This window comes from Dromaius novaehollandiae, chromosome 11, assembly GCF_036370855.1.
Source record: "Dromaius novaehollandiae isolate bDroNov1 chromosome 11, bDroNov1.hap1, whole genome shotgun sequence".
Lineage (NCBI taxonomy): Eukaryota > Metazoa > Chordata > Aves > Casuariiformes > Dromaiidae > Dromaius > Dromaius novaehollandiae.
In genome coordinates this window covers 5,797,668-5,822,097 of record NC_088108.1, presented here as the reverse complement: position 1 = coordinate 5,822,097, position 24,430 = coordinate 5,797,668, and the positions used below count along the sequence as shown (strand labels likewise).

General features: G+C 48.9%; 1 protein-coding gene across 1 annotated transcript in view; it reads right to left on the bottom strand.

The window, feature by feature from the left end:
• TRPC5 (transient receptor potential cation channel subfamily C member 5) overlaps positions 1 to 24,430 on the bottom strand; it is a 96,933-nt gene that overhangs the window by 6,093 nt on the left and 66,410 nt on the right. The window contains exons 5-7 of the mRNA XM_064518123.1: positions 22,055 to 22,194; positions 17,662 to 17,984; positions 12,883 to 13,078 (exon numbers count right to left, since the gene is read on the bottom strand). Coding sequence (XP_064374193.1) covers positions 12,883 to 13,078; positions 17,662 to 17,984; positions 22,055 to 22,194 — 659 coding nt within the window. The remainder of the gene's footprint in view (positions 1 to 12,882; positions 13,079 to 17,661; positions 17,985 to 22,054; positions 22,195 to 24,430) is intronic.

The following is a 24,430-nucleotide window of genomic DNA, read 5'->3' as shown; positions in this document are numbered from 1 at the left end:
AGCAGACCCCTTGAATCAGCTGCTGAGGCAGCAGCCCTAAAAAGTGAGGAGTAGAGAAGAAGTGGCCCTTTTTGGCTCATACAGTAGTGGACCCTGTAAACAAGGAATCACAGAGAGTATCACCACGAAGGACTAAAAAACCAGCTTCTGATGCTTGTGGAAGTGAAGCTCAAGGCAGTAAGATCTCAGTTCTGGGCAGTAAAAGTACATGCAGAAAAAGAAAAAAAAAGAAAAAAAGTCCTGTTGTTTTTGTCTGTAGTTGTCTTTACCTGGGGGCTACAGCACCGCAGCAGAGCGGGAGGAACAGGGCGAACGGCTGCTCTTCCATCCCCGGCTCCCCGCTCGTGCCCTGGGCTCCGCTACCAGCCGCCGGGACGCTCCTGCCGAGGAGCTTCTTTCTGCTTGAACGTCCGCTCTGGGGGACTTCAGTTATTCCTTTAAAACAGCCTTGAGAGGAAGCAGGGTGGATGATCGGGAAAACCAGCAGTCGCCGCATCTTGAAAGGCTGCAGACAGCATGTGCTTTACTGCTTTAAGTACCTACAGCATTTCGTAGGGGAGTATCCAGCTCGTGCCTCCCTGTGCGAGTTAGGTGTGAGACCAGCATCGAGTTGCTCAGCCCTGCTGAGACCAAGCGTTTCTCAGCACGCGCAGAGCTGCGGCACCTGGGAGGCTTTGGCTGCAGCGACTGGAGAGTTTAGGATAAGGCAGTAGCTGAGAGACGGTGCTGAAGACTGTCACTCTGGATAGAGATACGGGTATTTTAAGTCCTTTGTCAATACAGAAGTAGGTGTATGTGTCCTGTCGAGCAGTCAGGAGGGGGAAGTTAGTTTGGAGAAGATTATGAATCCACCCTTCCCCTTCTACGAATGTCCACGCCAGGTGCCAGGTGCTGGGAGCGGGGTGGCACCAGGTGTGGTGACGTGGCAGTGATTGCCTCAGCCCACTACAGAAAGGGACGTCCTGGGGGAAGGTCCTTTAGTGATAGCTGCTGGATGCCGCTTGCAGGGAGGGACGAGGCAAAACTATAGCTTGGCGATTGCAAATTAGCGTTTAGGAAAGGAAGGAAGAGGGCTGAAAGTTTTGATTGCATGAAGTACTTTTTCTTTCCTTCTTTTAAATTAGGTTAAGGGCTTGTGGACTTGCATAGGGGCTGAATGCAGATATAGGGCAGTGCTGTGGGACTCAGCAGGGGTTTCTGATCGGGGAGGTTTTGTGGGTGCTTTGAACAATCCCTCCTAATCTAAATGCATCTCTGAGTGCGGCTGGGGAATGCTGGCGTCAAGCTTGCTTGGACTTCTCCCTGTGCAGTCGTAGTCAAGCAAATGCAATACAGCCTCTCTCAGGACAGACCCCTGCACCAAGCTCAAGATACCTTTGCTCTTGCTTTCTTGCTGTGAGTTCTCTGGGTTTCACAAACTCAACCCAGTTCAGTTATGCACCTTGATGTTTTGGGAGCCTGAGCAAATCAGACGAGAGTTCCTGGCAGCGGTTCTGTGTTGGAAATGCCCCGAAAACAGACATTTCCATTTTCCTGAGTGTTTTTGTGTGCCAGGAAGCCAGTTTTCTTGTTAGAGCATTTCTTAGGGCTTTTAAGTTGTGAAATCTTGTGCACCAAACAGCGTTCTTAGCCGTTCAGACCTCATGCCCTCCTGAAGCACTCGTGGGTGACAGCCCCTGCCTGGCCATCGCGCTGGCTCCGCATGTGGCCCGACGGACCAGCAGTCATGCTCCACGCATTCAGTGTATTTCCACAGTGAGATGCAGGGGACAAGATTAATATTTTGGTGAGCTGCCCGAGTCCAAACCTGCTCAGGCCCAGGCCGGCCAGTCCCTTGCTCAACTCAGGCCTGGCCACGGCATCCTCCACTGAGCTACGTGGCGGGGAGACAAACCTCCTCCTTCCTAGGTGTGATGCTGTTCGTGGCATGTTAGATGATAACTTTTTTATAACATTTACAGTAAGCTGAAGAAACAGATGCACTAGCTTTGCAAAGCGTGACCTTGTTGCCTTAGTAATTTATATCCAAGCTTGGATTTCGCTGTCCTCTCTTTGAGCTCCTGTTGCTCTTGCCCTTGTTCTTGTCACTGTTTTCTTTCAAGCGTTGCTCATCGTTTCAGCTACAAAACACCCTCGTTCCAAGACGACTAAGCCCTCAAGCTCAAAGAACACCTGAACTCAAAGAAAGCGGCACTCGGCTTCTCTGTGAGAAAAAAACTGCATCAGTTACTATCACAATGCGAATGTGTCATACTGGCCACATAATCCTTTTGCAAATCTCTGCCATTTGAAGTGAGAATTAATCCCCCATAAAGATTTCCCCGTGGGATTGCTGAAGCCATCTTACTGGAGCAGTTCTGAGGATTTTCTAATTCAGTCAAAGTGAGGTATTCACAGATGTGCCAGATTTTAAATAATTACCTGCTACACTAATTATCCAGGATAATTTGAGCATTAATCTCCATCTTTACCTCTGTGTAGAAAATCTGTTGTTTACATTTTGTAAAATGTTTTTTATCAAGATTCCCATCGCCATCGCCTTCCTGGGCCGTACGGGTCTGATCACACTTTGCCAGATGACGGCCAGGTCCTCAGCTGGCGATGGCCCAGCTCCCAGGCCCCGTCAGCAAAGGCTTGTTTCTCTGCATTTGATGGCTGCCGCTACCACAGGATCGAGGTTTCTCAGCCTGTTCGGGTATTGCTATCTCAGCTCCCCGTCCGACAAGGCAAGCAGCTACCGGCGCGTCTCTGTGCTACCTGGGGGTGCAGAAGGGCTTCTGGCCTCGGCCCTAGCACGCGGAAGGAGCATGTTCCTAGCACACAAACCTCCTCCCTCTTCTGAAGATCAACGTATAAAGATGTCTAGCATCTTTCTAGCTGGCACAAAAATGGCTGTGTGCACTTTCCTGGTATTTTATTACACAACAGTCAGGGGGCTAAGCTGGAAAGCAGGCTGCTGCCTGTCAGCCGCAAATACAGTAGCCGGCTGTGACAGTGCCCCGAGGACCAGGCTGTCTGGCCGCGGCCGAGCGCGCCGGGCGCGGGGCAGGGAAGTTTTCCCGTGGTGGGGGAAAACCAGCATAAGCTGGTGTCATTCCCGCACCAGGAGCATCAGGGCTGCTCCCTGCTCCTGTGGCAGGGCGGCCACCACCAGCCCCCAAAGACTGGGAGGTGCCAGAGCCCAGTGCCTTCCTCCCCTGCTAGAGGAATACATTAGCAATGGCTTTCAAGCAAGCTAATGCAAAAAATAAAGCCTTGAGTAATTTGAGCAGAAAGCACTGCAGAAGGAGGGCCAAGGGAAAGTTAATCTTCACAAGACTGACACTGACAACTTTTCGGCAGTTTGAAAGGTGTTAATTTTGTAATATGTATTGGACAGACTGGTAAAGACATCAGCAGAGCTTGGGGGTTTAATGGCAAGCTCAAAGAAGCAAGCAGCAAAATCTAAACAGACTCTTTGAGGTAAATGAGGCCGAATATTTTTAAAAGAAAAATACTTCCTACAAAGAGAAAACATCTGTGAGACAAAACGGGGACCTACAGAGACAATTAATGCATATGGGTAATTTGGCTGCAGCTGACAACAAATGGCTGCGCTTTCAAAGACTGGCATGACCTACTGAAGGAGAAGAACTTAATGGGATCAATCTCAAAACTAATACAAGAAGAATTACTAACGGAGGCCAATCTAACATTAGAGAAAGCAACTGGAACAGTCAGGGAACGAGACAGCCAACGAAGAGATGAAAGGACCGTCTAGCACCAAATCCCGCTCTGCTCGGTACCAAGCAGACGGAGGAGCCCTGGGCAGCAAGCCGCCGCTCTCGAGGATGGGTGCCGGCGGCACGCCAGCCACGCGTGACGCTGCGAGGGCAGCGCGGGCGAAGGCCTGGAGAGCACCGGCCTGCCCAGACGCGAGCCGGCACCTGCGAAGCCTGCAGAGCCCCACAGCTCTCCAAAGCAAAGCGTCCGTACGAGCAGGCGGGCGGGCGCCCGGGAAGGCACGGGGCGTGCGGTGCGTGGCAGAGGCGTCCTCCGAGGACGCGAAAGCTGGAGGAACATCCCAGCCATGGCAGGACTCATAAAGAACACACGGTAACAAAGCAAGTCGGGAAAAGATTTCTTAATCCTGCAGTGTCCAAGCTCCATTGCTTCAAATAGATCAACGTATTGGCCAATTCAGTGCCAACAGGACCTGTACCATGGTGACAGCTTTTTACAATAAGGGGAATAAAGAACTCACCAGACATAGTCGAAGTGGCTGGGAAATTGTGCAGATGGGGCAGGTCGCTGGTTGCAATAGAAGAGAAAACCCCTAATGGGCTCCGAATAGCCAGGGACAGGCGAAGGGCATGGGAATGCCCTCCTGAGCAGCGCCGCAGCCCCTTAGCCAGACCTTGGCAGACCAGGGGATCCTGCACAGAGGCAGCCGCATGCTAAGCCCTGCGACATCAGCCGGAAACAGGCTGTGCCAAGGGGACACCCTTTGCTGCACCTCTCCCAACAGAGAGATCCCAGAAGGAAGCAGGTGAAGCACCAAAGGGACTGGTAAGAGCCCAAGGCACTGCTGACAACAGCCTGAGACACCTTAGTGAATGCAACACAAAACCCACCAGCAGCACGCACGGGAAGCAGGTAGTGCCATGTTGCACGGACGCACAGCAGAACACAAGCAGCACCTGAGCACACCAGTTACTCTGGCCATATCTTAAAAAAGGAGGCATCAAACGGCAGCCAAAGGAAAAGCTGTGTGCCATGAACAGGCTGGAGCAGGGCAGTGCGTGCAGCCGGCTGCTGAAGCTGCAGAGCATCGTGCCAGCTCCAGCACAGGAGGAAGCCTGGTAGATCCAGGTTGGCAGAAATGGTAGTCCTAACGCTTTAAACTGCTGCAACAGAAAAAATGCAACCCATCTTCAGCACTGTCACAGTGACTCCTGCCTTAGCGGTTACTAAATCTTCTGCCAAGGACTCACCAAATAAATCTAATTTTATTAGTAGCTACCTGCTTTTCTCATGCAGATGTTATTCCTGGCAAGGGAGCTGTCAGACTGCACCTTTTTCATGGGTAGCAATCACAGAAGTTTATTGAGAGCTCTTTTGGGAACCTTCTCTCTTTGCACTTGTGGTTTGCCACACACCTGCTCACGACCTGTTGAACAGCAACAAGACGCACTGGCCATCATTTCCCTCCGAAAAATGGACAGGTCCATTTCGCCTGGTTTTCCCAGCTCCAGGGAATGATTTTGTTTGTACTTGGAAAATGCATGCTCTAGCATAACCGCTATTTATATCTTCCATGTGCAGAATATACTTGGTAATTAAAATCTTTATTACAGCTCGCAGTGCACTATATTCTACAAAGTATTTTGATTATATATATCAATTACCTTTCATCTCCCACCGGCACATTGGATAGAAATAACAGCAGCTAATGAGAAGGCCAGGGAATATTATTTTTGAGAAAACACAGAGAACTGTGAATTGTGCTGTTTTTAGTGCAGTTAAATTATTTGGGCTGACACCTTTTCTCTTCTTCAGTCCTATTCCAGCAAAGTGCAGTTGTTATTTCAATAGTCAAATAAATCAGAGCAGGATGAAGGTCATGTAGACAAATAGTTCTCTAAAAAAACGCAGCAGGAAGAAACAATGCGAAAGCTATCACTGAGGCTTTGTTCTTCCTGCTATCCATTATCTCACTGGCTGATAAGAGACTTTTCTTCAAGCTAGAAGACAGACAGATAACGCGCAACTGTGCTGATAATGCTAACTACCTGCAGCTATATCAAAATCGACTAATCCACACAAACCCATGGAAAAACAGTGGGCTGAGAAGCGATGTCTAACGCAAAGTGCTTGGGTGCTGATGACTGTGTTAGTGCCATGGCAAAAATGAACTTAGAACAGCCTCATTGCTCCTCACACTATTTCCAGAATATTATCTTTGATCTTTGGCTGCATAGCAGGTCATCTTGGGATTTGAGCTTTCCAGGGAAGAAGAAGAATTTTGTTGCTAGCCTGGTGGGAGCCAGATGCAAAGGAGAATCAGAAATTTTTCTCGCACCTCTCTTTCTCTTTTCATTTTTTTCCAAAAGAAACTAGTCCCAAGAAGCAAAATCCCAGTTTGGATCTGCATGCGAAAGGAACGGGATCCCTCAAATCCCTAACTGAATCTTGAGCCGCGCACACGCACTGATTTAAGAAAAGAAGCCGCAACTTCTTGTTCAGTCTCTGAAAGCAGTCTTTGGGGATGGATTGGGGAGCTCGGGGACGTGCTGAGTAACAACATGACTCCATGAACGCAGTGATGCAGACGAGGATCTACAGCACAGCATTCAGGCTATTAGACACCTTCCAGTTGAACTAGATGGAGTTCTGTTTCCCTAATTAATTAGCACCAACTTATTTGCTAGATTGCAACATGTTGAAAAGGAATCTGTGAAGCTCTGGAATCAGAAAGTCGTGTTTCAGAGGATGCTTAATATAGCTATTCCCATTGCTCAGCCTCAGGTGAGAGTTCTTGCCCACCACATCCCTTTTATTTTTTGATTCGTTTTTCCTGGATAATATTTTTCCTTTATCTTCCACTTACTCTTTTTTCTTCTGCCTTTTTTTACGCAAGTCCCCTTCATGCAGAGGCATAAGATAATGCTAATTGAGCTTGTCAGGTCTAAATAAAAGATGGGATAATGCGGAGGGCTGCAGCCGATGCGGCTCCATCTGGATGCTTCAACTTCTATCATGTAGCAAGAGCAAAGCTTGCTGCGCTGCTTTGCATGTAATGGGCGGAGAATCATTGACCTGTCAGGCAGGGCACCGGTGTGTTAACTGCATCAGAGGAAAGAGGACCCACTGGTACAAATGCAGCAAATTCCCTGTAATGTCTTCAGTCAACCAGGCGGCCTCTGTAAATTGCAAGCTCGTCTTGGCTTTTACTCAGATGCACTGTTTCCACTCCGCTGAATAACCCCGGAGGGCTGGGCACAGGGTCAGATAAATATCCATTTGCTTTCTAAAGACTAAAAACAACTGGGAGGATTAACCTCCTGATCCTGCTGACTGCTCACACGGGCAGGGTTCGCAGCGCTGGGCCCTCGGACAGCGACGCAGCCTGGTCCAGGCCAGCAACAACCCCCGACGCCGCGTGCGGAGCCAGAGCACACCGAGCCGTTCCGTTCGCAGGCTCTGCCAACACCGGAGGAATGTGAACGCTTGCTCCAAGGCCGTGGGTTACAGGTAATTAGGCCAGGGCCAGCAAAAAGACACGCGGTTCCGCGCCGTCCGACGAACACCTCAGCTTGCTGACAAGACGCAATCGCGCGGCCCGCCGTCGGCGGAGCGCCCCGCGGCTCATCCCTCACGCCGGCCTCTCCCGGCACGGCCGCATCGCAGCGCGCCGCGGCTGCACGGCCCTTCGCTGCCGAACGCGGTCCTCCCTGGTCCCGAGCTGCAGCTGGAGCACCGGCCTCGGGAGTCGCCCCGGTCCCCAGCGCCGCGCCGCGCTGCCGAGGAGGCCGCGGGGGAGCCAGGCCCTCCCTCCCCAGGCCCTGCCTACGCAGCGAGGGTCGCGGAGAGCCGCCGGGGTGCGAGGCCCAAGAGGCGCCGAGTAGCTTCAGGAGGATTTGCAGTTTCAGGTGCTGGTTGCTGAAGAGCTGGGCCAGGCCGGGGAGTGCAGGAGCTGGGACTTGGCTAATGCAGCGTAGATTGAATTGAAGACCCGAGCAGGACACGCCACTGGCACCCCGAGCAGGGTCTGCGCGTGAGCGGCAGCGTGCGCACGCCGGCCAGCTGCAGGGCCTCACCGAGGGCCCCAAAACTGGGGGAAACAGTGACGTGCAGGCTAACTGCTCCATTCATCTGGCTGACGAAAGAAGAGCTGTTTAGTGCTCTTTCTGGAGCCTAGTTGTTTTGCTACCCCATAAAAAGGTTCAAGAGCTATTTCTCCCAGCTCATACTGACAACAACAGCATAATTTCATTTCCTGCCGTATGACAGAGTTCAAAAAAACCTACAAGTCTCTATTTCTCCTCAGACATGGAAATAAATGATTCCGAAACAAAGCTAGACCGTGAAACACTCCCTGATGCCTTAGAAGAGCTTGGATATGTAGGTCCATGGAGGCCAACCTGCAGCCCCCCAACCTGCCACGCGCTGGGGCCGTGCAGTTTTGCATCTTCAGCCGGGCTTTGTGCTTTGTGAAATTCTGCCTTGGCAAAAGCACCATGTGATAACTGTGCAGTTTGTGCGAGCAGAGAAAGTGCAGCATTTTTTTGACAGTCCCAACGGGTCGTAGATCGCCGTGGGGAAGGGAACTTCGGCTGCTCTTGTGAATTAAACTGGGCAGCAGCCGCTGCCGTGGTGGCGAGGGAGCTCAGCTGGTGCACGCAACTAGGGGAATTTCTAGTTCTTTGCAGGTCAGGAAAAGTTTGGTATTACTTCCTGTCGGAAATCCAATGTCATGTTGGAAACAAGGTAATAGGCACCTAAAAAATCTTTATATTCCTTGGTGCTTTAATTTTTGAGCTGTCTACTCTGCAAAAATTAAGAAAGTTCCATGCACAACATCCCTAGTTTAAAGCCAACATTTCCTGAAAGTGTTCATTTATTTTTAGCTGCACATACCAACTGTTCCTATTTACTAAACATATGTTTTTTTGTTATACAGAACATTTCCCCCCAGATGTGCTAATCCACTCTAATTCATTCCATCACTTAAAACCGCGCTCCTATTTTGGTGTCCAATGTCCTATTTTCTGTAATCTGAGCACTGGCAGCGACGTGGCTGTTGGGTCGCGCACTCTGCTCTCAGAGATAGATAGATACACCTGGAGACATTAAACAAGTCAGCGGCATTTGCAGTTGCAGCTGCCCGAGACGAACCAGCCTTGAAATAACAGAAACAGCAGCCAGCAGGAGGAACAATATAACAAAATCATTTTGTAACTTAATACATGTTGCTAGCACGACATTATTATTCCAACGACCCACATACGCCGTATATTACACGCTGGAATCTGTCACACTTTCCTGCACACTAGTTAAGGGCCATGTTTCTCAGCCCTACTTCGGGTGCTGCTGTCTCTGAGGCACTGAGCTGCTTTGTTTTTTGCTAAAGCTGCCATGGTTTATTTAAGAGTTGCAAGTGCTTAGGTCTCTGCTTAATATTTCAGCAGGATGCACTGGTCTGTGCCGCTGACTCGGACCCACCTGGAGCCCTGATTTCAAGATTAAAGCCCCACGGTCTTCCTTCTGCTGAGGGGTCCTAGTTCCCGAACGCCGTGGATCTCCCCTCCCGCTGCTGCTGGCTGTGCGGAGTTGGAAGCGGTGGTACAGTCCCAGTGGCTAATTCCTGCCTGACTTCCCAGAACACCACGGATGTGTCCATGAGGAGCATGCTTCCAGAAAATACATGCGGGTTGCTATTCCCTGCAACATGCCCCTGCGCCCAAGGACCCCAGGAAGACACGCGTGCCCGGCAGCAGTAACGCCTACCGTCACGTTGCTTTGAAAGAAATACAACCCGGCAGAAGGACTCGCTTCCTTCAGACGCAGCCAAGAGGCAATGCGATGAGAAACAGCCTATCACCTAAAGCGTCCTCATCGCCCGCTCTGCTACTTCATGCCACTTGTGAGGGATGGAGCCACATGGCCACGCCGAGATAAATCCCACTGTCCTTCCCCTGCTCATGGTGACAAACTCCTTTTGTACTCATCGGGTGATGGTATTTCTGTCACGTCTGGGAAGGTATTTAGATGAGGCCCCGTGGTGCATAACATGCAGCTGCATTCTGTGCTGCTTGTATAGAGCACTCAGATCATCACAACCTGACACAGCCCACGATGTATGGACATCTAATCACGCCTTTGGATTTTGTTTGCTTTCTCAGTGAAATGTAGTGTCTCCCAAGACCCGATCTGCACAATGGTTTGGCAAAAGTGAAAAGCACAGGCTGTATGAAAAAAATTGGTATCAAAATTGCTTCAGGGCACTCCTAGAAAATATGTTTATTGAAGTTTGAAATAGCTTAGTCAAAAATTCCTGCCATTCTGTGAGTCAGGAGTCCCTTAAAGCTGGGTGGAAGCTTTCCTCTTCGCCTGCCTTGCTCCGGCTTCTGCAGACACTCTGGTTTCACGCTGTGTGCCTACAGTACTTAATTAACTACCAAGCCCGAAAGCTCCTATCTGGGAGACGTGACAGCAGCAAGGGAAGAGTGGCCTAGATTCTGCCTTCTCTCACTCCGCAGCAGAAGGACGTTGAGATCTGAGGTAACGGAGAAAAGCCGACCTGAAGGATGGCTGCTGCGAAGGCAGTGACATTGTGCCTGAAGAGCGGAGGGGAGAAAAGCTGTTTGCATTGCAGCAGTGCTGCTGGCTCATTAACAAGTGGAGTTAATTAAGACGTCCTGATCATGCTGCTGCAGGGGAATCAACAAGCGAAGCCGCACTCTCCTCCCTGGTGGTTAGCTCACTTTGCTTCTCTGCAGTCCTGCACATGGCAAAAGGTTTCCTACTGATGTATTTTGGGGGAGGACCTCCCCCCCACGCTGGGCCTTCTTGGTCCTGTCACCCCCTCCCTCACTGGCATACCGTCGTTCAGTGTATGGCCGGTATAACAAAACTAACAAGAGGAAGAAATGCCCAGCTTAGCAGCCAGCCTACGGTGGACCAGAAAGGGGTAGAAGCGATTACACTATCTAAAGGGAGGGAAAAGAAGACCCACAGCTGTAAAGCTCAACATTTATTAATGAGTTATTTTCTTCAGGGAAGTGATTAACTGATGCCTGCCCTTGGAAGACACAAGCAGAAAGCTGATCGCTGGGAGAATGCTGGGAGCCCGCAGAAGTGCTAGCTTCAAAAACCAAGCTGCATGCACTGCACCGGCACAGGATGGAGGTGACTGACTCTTGCCTTCCCAAGAAATGCCACTGTCCTCAGTAGGAATTGCTATATGATAGCTTAAGTGACAAAGGAGTATTTCCTTGCATTTCCAGGGTCATTATTCTGAGCAGGAGCCTCATGCTGCAGGCGAAATGCTTTGTTATGCCCAGGTTATCTGGTGAGCTCAGCCCAGTACCCTCAGATTGGTCACAGGCAGCTTCTGCTGGAGGAATTTGCTGCTCCCAGCTGCTCTGCACACAAAGCCGTTTCCACCGGTGCCTTCCACACTGGATCATTCAGCAGGAGCAATTCCCTGCAGTTCATTGTTAGGAAGGGGCTCTCTAAGTCATGTAGGACTGTTTCTGATTTGTCTTTGCATCACTGAAATTATGCAGGGACAAGAATGATGAGTGGTTCATATCCCAGGGAGTAGCAGATCCTTTTATTCTTATGCCAGGCTTAGGTTTGGGCTTTGTGTCAGTGACAAGCCTGTATGATGACAATAAAGCCTAGGAGAAAACAGCCAAAGAGATTATCTGTGTTCCCTGCCCCTCAGTCCAGTGTCCCTCGAACGCGAAGGGTGGCACTGAACAGAGAGGAACTGCTTAAAGCATTGACACAGACTGACAAAGCAGCGATGCCTTTGTGATAAGCTGTTTGCCTGCTCGCTAGTAAGGTCAATGGTCCAGTTTTTCTCGTAATTTTTAACATGATAAAGATCAGAGGCTCAAAAGTACCACTGATTCAATTGCGTATGTGCTCTGTTTGACTAGATAACTAAATTTAGGAGCCACTTGAATCAGCAGATGATCAACAGCAACGGCAGAACCGTTCAAGCAGACAGTCAGTACTCTCCTCTGTGTGCTTCAGCCCGGAAAGGAATTTACCCAGACACTTCCCCAGAGATTTTTCTAGGAAGTTGGGAATGGAAGTGATAGGAAAGCTGGTGCAGGTTCCTACTCCTCTCTTTTATTCTCTGTCTTATTCTCTGCAGTCACCCAACGCGGGGTAGGCAGTTTCTGCTCTGCCTGTATTCTTGAGTGACCAGCTAAGGACACAAATAACTTTCATAACTCTTGTTTCTGCTTGCAGAGGATCTGCCACTTCACCACCTCGCTACCTCAAAGCCTGTCGTGTTAGGCCTCAGAACTGCAGAGTGCCCGCTGGTTTCCCGAAGTGCTGTGTACACAAGCTTTAGCTTCCTCCCATACTGCTCAGGTGTAGTTTACCTAAAGAGCCTCAAAACGCGGAGCTGTGCTGCTTCTGTTTTAAATCCACTGACAAATTTAACCATAAGTGTACGGATTGGCTCTCAGGTGCACAGAATGAGATGAAAGCTTAGAGCGCGGTCTTGGACATTCAGATGAAGATAAAGGTGACTCTGAAGCTGGCTCTGCGGCCAAGGGGCAGCCGCAAGCTGCCTCAGGTCGGAGCCGTCCTGCGCAGGGGCTGCTCTGCGCTCAGTGAGGACCGGCCTGCGGATCGGCTGCGAGGGAACTGCTTGGAGTTCCAGATGGAAGTGATTTAATTTCAGTGGGAAGACCAGGGAATAAAAATTACAGGACTAGGCTCCTGACACACATGGTTTCAAATGGGAAAATAATAATAAGGCAGAGGAAAATATCTATCAAAATATATTAAAAAATCCGCAAGTTAGAAAACAAAACACGTTTGGAAGCAGTGGGAAGGCTTCCTCTTATATTCCCTCCCAGCTACAAAGGAAACCAGCCGTTAATGACAAGGTGATCAGTGAAGTTAGTCTACAGGAGACGACAAGGGCAGCTCAGAGATGAGAAGCCTTTTGCAGACAAGAAGCATTGCGGTGGAGCAAAACATCCTCCACAAGCATGACTCAGGCTCCTGAGCAGAAATTCCAGCTCTCGGCTGCGGAGAAGTGGGGGCGGCAGTCCCCAGCATCCCAGGAGATGCACGCTTGCTACAAGCCAACCAGCGGAGACACGCAGGGGAGAAAAGAAAGCAGGAAGAGGGAGAATGAGATTAACTTACGGCAATGAGCTGGTAGGAGTTGTTCATCATGGCTATGAGCATGTTCAGCAGCACGACCAGGGAGATGACGTTGTAGGTGCCAAACATCGTGGCCCCGACAAATTCTGTGAACTCGTGTCTGGCTTTCACGTTGGTGACGTAGAGATTCAGCAGGCCAAACACAGACCAGAAGAGTGACTGGAGGGTCTCGAAAAGTCTGCAAAAAACAGATTTTTATTTGGCTATGTGACTCCAGGGAATGGAAAACACTTAACGCCTTTAGGAGCTCTGGACATGTTGAGGCTGGGTGCCCTCCCATGTAAGAGCTCTGTCGGTGGTATTGGAAGCACGCCAGCGCTGGGAGCACTCAATTAGGAGAACGAAGTATATTGCCTCTAATTATTGCAATATTGCTGTTATACATGGATATAATCTCTCCTATTTAAACAGTGCCTTCATCATTAGCAGCTCTGCAAACTAAATGTTTGGGGAGCACAACCTCAAGCACATCACGGCCACAGCTGAACAGCGCACAACAGGGAGGCAGCACGAGGCAGGAGCTGCAGGAAATCACATCCACTTGACCCTTCTGCACTACCAGAGGCTGAGAGCTTGCGGCTGCCTCGCCTGTGCGTAAGCAGGCCAGCGTGCTGAGAGCCCTGTCAGCCCCGCACGTGGCCCGCAGCAGCGGTCACCAGCGCTGCTCTGCACAGCAGCTCCCGCCCGCCCGCCACCCCGCAGCGCCCTCAGGGTCACGCGGGAACGCGCGATCACCAGTGACGCGGGTGAAGGAGAGTCATCGCATTAATTCAGCTGGAGAGGTTTTCGCCTTTTGCAGTCTTCCAGCCCCAGCCGCACTAGACCTGACCTCGCCGTGCTTCGGCGCTGATGAGATCATCCCGGGTCTCTACTGGCTTCGGCCAGAGACAAGCGACCTTTCGCCGTCACGTCAAATACATAATCAGCAGTCTAAATAATTGCTCTGTTTGGGCATCTGTGTTTTGGCTTTCCAAAAAACGACATATCATCAAAAAAAGGATATTTATATGCCTGTTTAAGAGTTTCCAGTTTGGCCTGGGGTCAGCAGATATTTTCAAATGCTCCTACTAGAAAAATCAATAAAAATAAGCTCAGATACTCTGACATACTAGGTATCTGTTCTCCTGGCATCTACGCCACACGTGCCCCTGCGCTTTATACGGGCATTCAGTTTCCTTTTGTTTTGCAGACACATCTTATGTTTTTCACTAGCCAAAATTATACTCTTTAAAGTAAAAACCCTTTCTCCCAAAAGTCAGGCCGTTAGGTTTATTAAATGAGTGAGATAATACTTAAATAAGGATTAGCCAAAGAACGCCAGGTATTTATTAAAAATAGAGGAGTGCTCATTATCTTTTCACGTATTTTAACTAATAATAGTAAAAATACTGCTTAGAAGGGAGGCTCAGGGGAAAGGGGGTTTCCCGCTGTGCTCACACGAAACTGAAATCAGTCTGCGGAGTGATTAGTGCATCGCTCTGAATTTACGGCATTATAACTCAGAGTATTAATGTGGGCCCAAAGCAGGAAAGGCCGGTATATTTTACGTGTGGACACGAAGGCTGTTTTTACGCCTGGACGCTAAGCTGACTCCCACCGCGGCCGGGCGCTGCGCCCCTCGACGTGGTGGCCCTGATGCTGCTTGCGGGCGATACCCCCGCCAAGACCTCCCGCTCCCACGGCAGCGCCGCGGCAGCTCGGGCAGACGTCGCCTGGGTTTGCACGGGCGGCTTGGGAGCATTTAACAGCCCTTGGGCTGAGGCCGATCCCCTTCGCGGCCAGTCCTCCCCGCACCCGCGTGCCTGAGTCCAACCCGGGTCTCCGGTTGCGGGGGGCTCCTGGACCAGGCAGCTCATCACTTCACGAATCAGCCTCAGAAAGGACCGCAACGGGGGTCTGCAGCTTTGCATACAGACTTGCTTAGTCCTTCCTCAATGTTTAAGGAGAGGCCAGAGCCAACATCTCTTTATAAGTGGGAGCAGAGAGTGTCCGCTCCCGTCAAGCAGCTTTGGGAGTTTCAGCGAGCAGGGGAATCAGCAACGGGCCCCGGCGCGAGTCCAGCACGGGAAAGCGGTGCCCCGTCTCGCGGGCCGCTGCGGGCCCCAGCCGCCCCGCGGGGCGCTGTCGAGACGCGGCCCCACTTACCAGCGGGACCCTCCAGGCACAACGACGCACCGGAAAACGAGGTGTAACGGGCTTCCTCCCGGCCCTGCCTCCTCTTCCTCCCTCCTCCAGCTGCGGGCACCACAGCGATAAATCTGTTTTCGAATTGCCTGCATAAGCAGTACACGCTGCTCCCCGAGGGATGGCGAGGCCAAGGCATAAAAACTTAAATTATTCATGGCTTCACCTCATTGCTGTCACAAAGGAATATTACTTTTCCATGATCTGTGTTTGCAATGCAGAAAATTTCCTCCCCCCCCAAATTTTAAGCCCGTCCTTTGGGAGTAATAGGAAATAATGCAACAGTAAATAGGTGTCACATTTTAAACAAGCTGCACAAACACGAGCAGCATCCTGCTTTTCCTGCCTTTATAAAATTAGGGCTCATTGTGCGAGCGCCTAGCAATGCTGCTAGGAACCGAAGGGGACTGACTGGAAGCTTTTCGGATTTATTCCTCCATTAGGGATGAACTACGAGCAAACCTGAGGCAACGCTGGCTCCGATCTGAACTGCCTCCAGCCAGGCATGCTCTCCCCAGCCCAGCAATATAATTTTCTATTTTGCCGCTGCTCATTCTTAGCCAGTCACCCATGCTGTGCATCTGCTCGAGGGCCAAATGTCAGCTTGTACCGGGGGTGTTAATAACGACTATTTAAACTTTTAAGAACATGTTAAATAAATTTCTTAAGCAAGGCTCAAACAAAAATGCAACCGCAGAGCACTCTGTCCCCCGCCACGAGACCTCAGCCCTAATGGATCCCCTCCCACTGCGACTTTGTTTTAAACCAACCTCTGCCGTAAAGGCTGAGCCCCCTCAGTTCCCTTTCTGTGCTGCATTCGCCTTGGCGGGGGGCTGAAACGGCATGCTCGGGTGGGAGAACAAGCGGTCTGTATTTAAGCTGATCTGCACACTTTCTCTTAAGTGCTTCTGTATCATTTCCAGTTCCCAAGATATTACACGTTCTCAGAAACTTGTCATTTCTTTTTTCCTGCTGACCAAATGTTCCTTTTCTTTAGGCAAACCCTGCTGTTGTTGCCGCCACTAATCTGCTGCCGGTAAAAAGCAACTGGTTCGCGACGGAGATGGCTCCAAACCAGAGCGCAGAACGGGAATACGTCTGTTCATCGCAGCTCCGGGGAAAGGCAGGCTCCAGGCCTGAACTTCGGGCTCTTGACCCTTCGCGAGCTAAAAGCTGCCGCTTGACAAACGCTGTGCCTGCCAAACGCTTCTCCCTCTGGCTGCTGCACCAGTGCGAGCACAGCTCAAGGACCAGTATCTGCTGGTTAATTCCTCTGCAAGGGCCGCACAACACATTTCTGGGGATTCAAAGCAATTAAAATAGAAAAAAGACTGAAGTCTTTAATTCTGTTTTTCATTAGCGCAGTGCAATTCCATCCACTTCCTCCAGACAGAGATGGAGAATTAATGAGAGAATTAATCAAGGCGACGGCGTTCCTGCTCTGCCGTGGAAAGGCGGCCCGGCCGTTTCACCAGGGCCCGCTGGCCAGGCGGCTCCTGGGAGGGTCGGCTCTATCCCACCGCATCTCCCTTCGGCTTCCCGCGAGGCGGCAGCCCCAAGGGCAGCGCTGGAGCCTAGACCCACGGCCTCGGCCGTCACCTGCCTTTGAGAACAAGGGGAATACGTCTCAAACCCCTTCTTTAACCTCAAGCCCTCAACTGAGGAAGGGTGGAGAATTATTGGGCACTGCAATAAGTTTTATTTAATTTAGCATCAAGTGGTGGACAACAATTTTGTTTTGCTTGCTCGCAGGGCGTAGGCCCTTTTCTAGACTGCGCTTTATTTATTTCTCTTCCCATTGTGTTTTTAAGTACTGTGCAAGCAGCAAGAGCAATTGGATGGGGGCTGATTATTATAATTATTTCCACGACTAGTAATTAAAACAAATACATCAGAAAGACAATTCGTGTTATTTTTCAGCATGTGCTATCTCTTTCAGCCCTGCCAGCTGTCATCACAGCAATTTCCATGCCAGCATCTCAGGAAAGAACCAGCATTTCCAGCAAAATGGATTTTGCTGTGATTTTGGTCTCACCCCAATGCAAGGGAATCAGAGAAGCCTTCAACATCCATCATGTACATATAAAATTTATATATATATGTAAAAGGTGAGAATGTTGTTGTTGCTCTAGCACATTATTTTTGTGTTAGGATTTTTTGTATGTTTATCCCTTGTCTCCTATGCTTTGTTTGGCTTCCCCTCCTTCCGCCCAGAATGAGACAAAGCAGTTATTTTGGCAAGGGAATACCTGCTTTCTAAAATATGCTGAAATTACACCCTGGTCATAATAAAATTTAAGTCACAGGATCACAAACAGTCCATTACGTAGCGAGACTCTTTGGTCCACAACTAAACCGATCGTCTCCGGCTGCCTTTCCCGCAGCGCGCTGGGCAGGACGCCTGCCCCGTGCACCCGCGCCTTTCCTGCCCCTCCAGCCAGCTCACCTCAGATTTGCAAACGCACAAATAAAGGCACTTGCAGCGCATTGACAGTCAACATGCAAAGGGAGGTAAAACAGGGGACGTGGAAGTCAACCTTAAAAGCGGAAAGGCAAGGCAAGGCAAGGCTGTCTTACGTGGAGAAGGCATTGTTCTGTTTCTCACATCGGATCCCCTTGCAGTTGTTGGGCTCCTCCGAGGCACTGGTCTCGTAATAAAAATAAAGCTGGTTCAGTCCATTGGCAAAAGCCAGAAGCACCAGACAGTAGATAAAAAGGAATTTGAGGATGTCTAGCAGCATGCGTCCCAGAGAAATCTGCAAGGGTCCCAGGTGTGAATTTGCTGTAAACAGGGATATGAGACGCAAGGAACTTAAAATGTTGGATATTGCAAAGAGGGCTTCTGCAATGAGCGTCGGGTGCCACATTTCCCATTCCTCCCTTGGACGAGAACCGTTATACTGAAAGAAATAACAAGGGTATAAAAGTGAATTATGTTGTAATCACTTCGAGATACCTTGAAAAGTCACACCTGCTAAAACTAATGCTTCATACATAAATGCTAACGGGGTACTGATGAGAAAAGAAATGCTTTTCAACTCTGCCTCTCAGCATCAGACTAACATTCAGGATTCGGGCTCGAAGCTGAGTTAACATGGGCTCAGATTTAGCTTTAATGAAGCCTTCTTATGAACTTCCCTGCAAGATCCTGTCCCCTTGATATGGATAGTTTTGTGGGACCAGTTTTTCTCCAGGTTTTTCTGGTAAGCTGGCTGTATCTAACCTAAATCTAGCAAACAGGCCTTTCGAATTTGGAATTCCCTGTTTGGGGCTATTTCAGGTCCACGGGTTCATATAAAATCCCCTTCCCTTTCAACATTTAATGTGGTTCTGACTCTTCTTTAGCAGGTTCAGGGCACTTCCAATTACCTTTTTTTGTTATTCCTCCTAAATACTACCGCACGTTCCTCATGGCGTGCGGCTACAACGCAAGGGAGGGATAAGGGAGGGCAGAGGGAAAGCAGTGAGCTGTGCAGCATAAGGAGTGGATGCTCTCCTTCCTCAGTAATCTCAAAAAAGTGCCAACAGCCCAGAACCAAAATGCTTTCCTCATATTAATTTTCTTATTAGTTAATTTGTCACAGCAATTTTAGGAAAGCTGCTAAAGCAGAGGTCATAATTACAGCTGAAACGCTGGATACATTTGAGTGCATCAATTATAAAATTAGCTTGGTTTGTAATGCAACTGTAAAAGCAGAGGCATTAGCTGACCCAAGCGCAGCCTGACGCAAATAGGTAACACGGACGAGCTGGTTACGTGTGTGTAACCGCTCTGGGCCTCATGCTGGCACGACAGAATTGAATCGGACATTTTAACATCAAAGAATTATTTGCCCCCTTATCAGCTGCCTCTGTTCATTTAACAACTATAAAAGGGCAAAAATGTACTTACAATAATATAGTCAATAGCATAGCCAGAGTGTTTAGGGCTTTTAAAGTCGTATTTGTACCTTTTAGAAGGAAAGGTGTAATATCACACTGGTCTGACAGATGAGTTTGTAAGGACTTTCCATTTAAACCTGCAGCTCCAGTGTACACAGTTCGCATTTCTTCAGGGACAGAGCTAAAAGCAGGCTGATGTTTCAAACTACTCCTGCGTATGAAGGAGCTCGGATAGGATACAAAGGCATCTCAGCACGGCCTCTGATTGCTTCTGACGTTTCCAAACTGTTCTTTATTTTATGAACATCACGGTCTGACTTTCTTCGTTTCATTTGAAGATGGCTCTTAAATGTTTACACGCAGGCCGACGTTCCTCACCCGTTGCCAGCCCCCAGCAGCGGCAGCGGAGGCTGGTGACTAGAAAGCCTCCCTGCCCCGAGCCAGCTTGCACACTTGCTCTCGCCCCCGCCTGCTGCCTGGACACAACAGCCCCGTGGCTCGCTGCTGGGGTTCAGCACCGACGGCAGGAAAAGCAGCAGGAGAAGGTCGTCTTCAACTCACATGTATTTTTAAAGCATCTCTTTAGGGTCATGTTTTGCCCCTTTATAAACTGCTTGTATATCCCTGCTCGGAAGGTAATAGTCACTTCTGAGGGGTGCAGCTCAGCAGAAGAGCACAAACAGAGGATTTCAGAGGGATCTAATGAAAACCACCGGGTACCTGGGACCGCTGAAAAGCTTGGAGTTGTTTGGGTTAGATGTCAGAAGATGGAACAAAGCAGAGACGTACAAAGAATAGTACAAATAAGCTAAGCCAAGCAGTCACATTTACGCTTCCTCATTATAGGATAATTCAATGCAGCAAATGCAAACTGATTAAGGAAGTATTTTTACCCTATAATTAGCCTTTAGATTTAATTGGTACTGGACAACATTGATGCCAGGTCTTGGAAATTGGTCAAACTGGGGGAAAAAAAGGTCTCCATGTAAAAAACAAGGATGGAAAACATTAGTGTCAGTATGCAATTTATTTTTCTGATATTTGGCAGAAAGCTAAACATCCATGTAATCCTTTGAAGTTCCAAGAAGTGTTAAGATATAGCGTACTGGCACATATACCAGCCTTTTCCAGCCCTGGGCTGTTCTATAAATAACAAAAACCTTTATAAGTCATGTTGCAAAGGATTTTGAAGCCATTATCAGGGTTATAAATCCTTGTGTTTCAGAGCATACCGCAGTCTCTGAGTGACACAGGTCAGAAGGGAACATCTATGGGCATGCTGTTTCAGAACTGATCCTACATAAGATTTTATGCACCTCTCAGAATTGCCTGACATTGGTCCTTGTCAGGACCAGACCTCGGATTAGCCAGGTTTAATCCATGTGGGTCTGATCCATACTCAAACAGGTATATTCCTATTAGGTTTCTTTTGTGTGCTGGTATACAGGTCTTTGTAGTTTGCACGTAGGCTTCTGTTATTCCTACAAAGTATATATACAAAGCATATATACAAAGCTGTATTTTGTTTGTACATGTGGTTTGGCTGAGAGTTTAAATCTCAGTGTGTGACCATATAAATCTGTGGATGCAGAGCCCTTTTGGTGATTTGTGTGTGAGAGAGAGAAAGAAAGAGATTGTTAACATTTTAAGATTTGTTCATGAATCTTACAATTTCCAGCATTTTTTTGTATTGCTCACAGTTTAAAGACCAGCCTTTCAAGTGTCTGATTTCCTTGCTAGCTCTGAATGTTGGGAGAAAAAGATGTAATCTCTTCCTGCTTTGATGCTGCTACAGAGCTGCCTGTTCAGGGAGCAGCAACTCTCTCCAAGCTTTTCCCTTTGGAAGCCACAAGCTCAGCATCACGCAGCCCTCTGGATTTTAAGACGGCCCCACAGCAGGGCTGCTCGCTAGAGGGGCTGTACAAGAGCCTTCCCAGTCCGGACTCAACGAGCTTGTGAAATTCTCACTTTTCTCCTCTGCTCGCACCACGCTTGGCTGAGACCGACGCCGGGAGCTTCGGGGCACTCCTTCTCCTGGCCTCAGAGAAGCAACACCTTTCCACAGGGCAAAGCCGAGACAGCAGCACAGCAAAACTAGCCAGCGCGGCTGTGGTTAAGGAGCTGAGTCAGGTTCCTTGACTGACGCCAGCGCAATTCCCCTGCCTGCAGCGAAGCTGCTGCTGATTCACACCAAGGGAAGGCGGCGGCTCGGGAGGCCGGTCCTCGAAGGCACCGCGCACGCAGTGGCAGCGAGCCGCTGCCTACGGAGGTCTGCGGGAGGCCCTGGCCGTGTGCGCTGTGTCCTCCAACAGAGACAGAGGGCAAGTGCTTCAGGCCAGCTGGCTTCAAAAGCTGTGCGTGCATTAACGTGGAGCATCAGATGGTTATTAATTTTAAAATGTGCTTTAGAGGATGAACTCTGATACGGACGCGCGCCATAAACGGAACGTTACAGTAACGGATCTACAACACAGTTTTAAAGATCCAGCTTCCTTCTTTGTCATTTCCATGCCTACACTTTAAAACCATACATTTCCAAGAGAAGCAGCCAGCTCCTGTATTGCAGATGGAAACCTCCTACCAGCAGGCTTGTGCTTCTTAGCGGAGTTTTCGCAGGCTCCTGATAAGTAATCTACAGATCTGCAGGGGCTCACAAACTACTATTATAAATCTTGGCTGTAGAAGTTTTCTGATAACCTTATTCTTTTTTCTTTATTGTTTCACATAAAAATCATGTTTTCAGTGGATTTAGCAATGCTGAAAGAGGCCCACTGCCAGCATGGAAAACAAAACGCATCTTTGTCAACTGAGTAGCTGCAGCACAGACAGCGAGTGGGGGAACTTCTACCCAATGCCAGAAAACTTCAGCCTTAACTCAAACAGCCCAAATACTTCAGTCTTAACCAAGCAGTAAGGATGAGAAGGAAGACCATTCTCCAAACAAATTCATAAGCTTTCCAAGTGAATTTTCAAAACTGGGCTGCTTGAAAGGCAGCTATTCTCCTTGATCTTTAATTTTGATTTTGACCGTTTCTATCCTGCAGTTCCCACAAACTACAGTTCCCACAAATGTCCCAGGTTACTGTACCTTGACATAGGCAACAATTTTAAGGGAGATTGTTGCAAGATAGAGGGAGTTCATTGCAAAATCCATCAGATTCCACCAGTCATGTACATACTCATTGAATCCTCCATCCCACATTTCCTTGATTTCTCCCCAAATGAAACCTGTAGAAGGAAAGAGAGTTCATTGGCACGAGGAGATATTATTTGCCATTAAAGCAGTGTGTACCAAATGTAATAAAAAATTATTTAAAAGTTTATAAATTAACAGCGTCATCCGTCCTGCCTTCTACAAGGTATAATAACGGTGATTATGAGGCATTTTACAACACATTTTACAACAAGTCCAAGCTAAAGAGATACGGAACAGCCCTAAGCTTCCTAGCCAGGGCTCCAGACAGAAGACACAAGGAGACAGCCTGAGACATATGTTAATTTTAACTAGTGTGAGTGGATTCGCTCAGATAAAATGTGTTTTCTATGCATAAACTGTTTAAAGGACTGTATTTGGTACAGTTTCCAATAGATCGTCTGCGCCCGTAGAGTCTGTACGTAAGTCACTGCTCCGCTGGGCAGTACTGCTTTTCCCTGCCTGCCTTTCTAACGCCAGCAGCTGTGTGCGAGTACATTGCCTGCCTGACCTGCAAGTATCACCCCAAAAGAAGGAAGGAAGGAGTTCATCCTCTGGGCGCTGTCACCGTGAAAAGCGCAGCGGGACTGTTTGGGAGGAAGGGACGACGGGGCGAGAAAGGGCGCTGCAGCCTGCCACCGCGTCCCTCAGCAGCGACTCACCGAACACCACGTCGGGCTGCGGGCTTTGCGAGGTGAGTATTTGCTCCCCGGGATATGGCCAGAGCTCATCAGCTCTACCCCAAAATGCCTTCTGGTAATAACTCGTGGCAGTCGCTCACCTTCGCTATAGCCCGCTGCAAGGGGAAGGCTAAGCGGCAGGCTCTGTGGTTCCTTACCAGACTGCAAACTCGCCTGGGGTAAAACTTTCACTGCAAATAACTCATGTGACCATATCCTTTATTCAAGAGCACTTTAAACACCTTAGAGAGCCTACGGCCCACTGAAAAGCAAATGCAGCTAGGCTCATCCATCACCCACACGCTTCTGAGAATTGTTCTCCAAGTCCCCAGATATTTGGAATTACTCAGTTTACACCATAATCCTTGAATAAAGATATGAAACATAAAGTGTGAAAAGAAAAAGAAAACCCAGAGTACATCTCAAGGTGTATAGTCAATACAGTGACCCAAACTGCTATGCAGACCCAACAACAGGACACCACAGTGGTCACTTACTCTGAACTGCCACTTGCAACTCATTTTTAGGACCTGAAAGTTCAATCCGAGGAGCAGATAGTGCTGAAATAAACTGCTGCAAACACCGGAATATCAATCTGAGCTCTTCGTCTGCCAGCGGGCAGGTCAGTGGTCAGGCAAATATAATGTCAAGGCCAATATGGTAATTTTATTACAGCTGCCTCCAAATCTTTGCATGCACTCAAAAACATGAAATAAATCAATGGAGAGGATCCTGTTGAAGAACTCGTATACTGTATTTATAGTGAGTTATCATTGCTGGTTACTATAGTTACAGCAATGCTGTCTGTGCCTGTTCTCTCTCTCCTTTTAGAGCAGAAGATATTTCATAAATAATAACCTTTAATCTGGTGAAACTGTTCTAATGTCTCCATTTAATAAACAGTCCCACAATATCCCTATTTATCCAAAACAAAAGAACTCAAAAAGAAAAGAAGACAACTGTGAAAGGCCATTTTGAAAGGGCATTTTTCTTTACGGATTATGCTTTCATCTGCACATCAATTTTACTGAAATGCCCACCATTTCCCTCAGTTTAAACCGTGAAGTTAAGGATGAAGTGAAGAGATCACGTAAGCTCAGAAAAGACCTTTAACCTTCTCAGATTATTCTGAAGTTTCTACCAACACAGGTATTTCAATGCCATAAATTAGCTCAGCAAGATAACGAGGCTTGAGTTACCATTTATGAATTGCGGTGGAGCTATGAAAGGAGCAAAATGCCCCGGGTCACGATGGGAAGCGATTTGTGAACGTTTGCAGCTCTGCTTTCTGCCCCGTTCTTCCTCAGCGCTGTCGGTTCCGGCACAGTGAGGTGCTGGTGTGCTGACCGCAGCGCCCAGCCTGGCCCGGAGCCGGCGCCGGAGCAGGAGCCGGGCCCAGCGCGACCAGGCAGGAGCCGGCAAGCACCGGGAAACGCAGAAGTGACCCGAGGGAAGCACTGAGGGGCCCTCAGGAGAGCTCTGGAGATGGAGGTTTGCTAAGGGAGACGGCCCATCCCCACACATCATGCCGCCTGCACAGAAGTTTCAGCGTGGCTTTGCAGGCCGCTGACCCCAGTTCACGGTTTCTGCT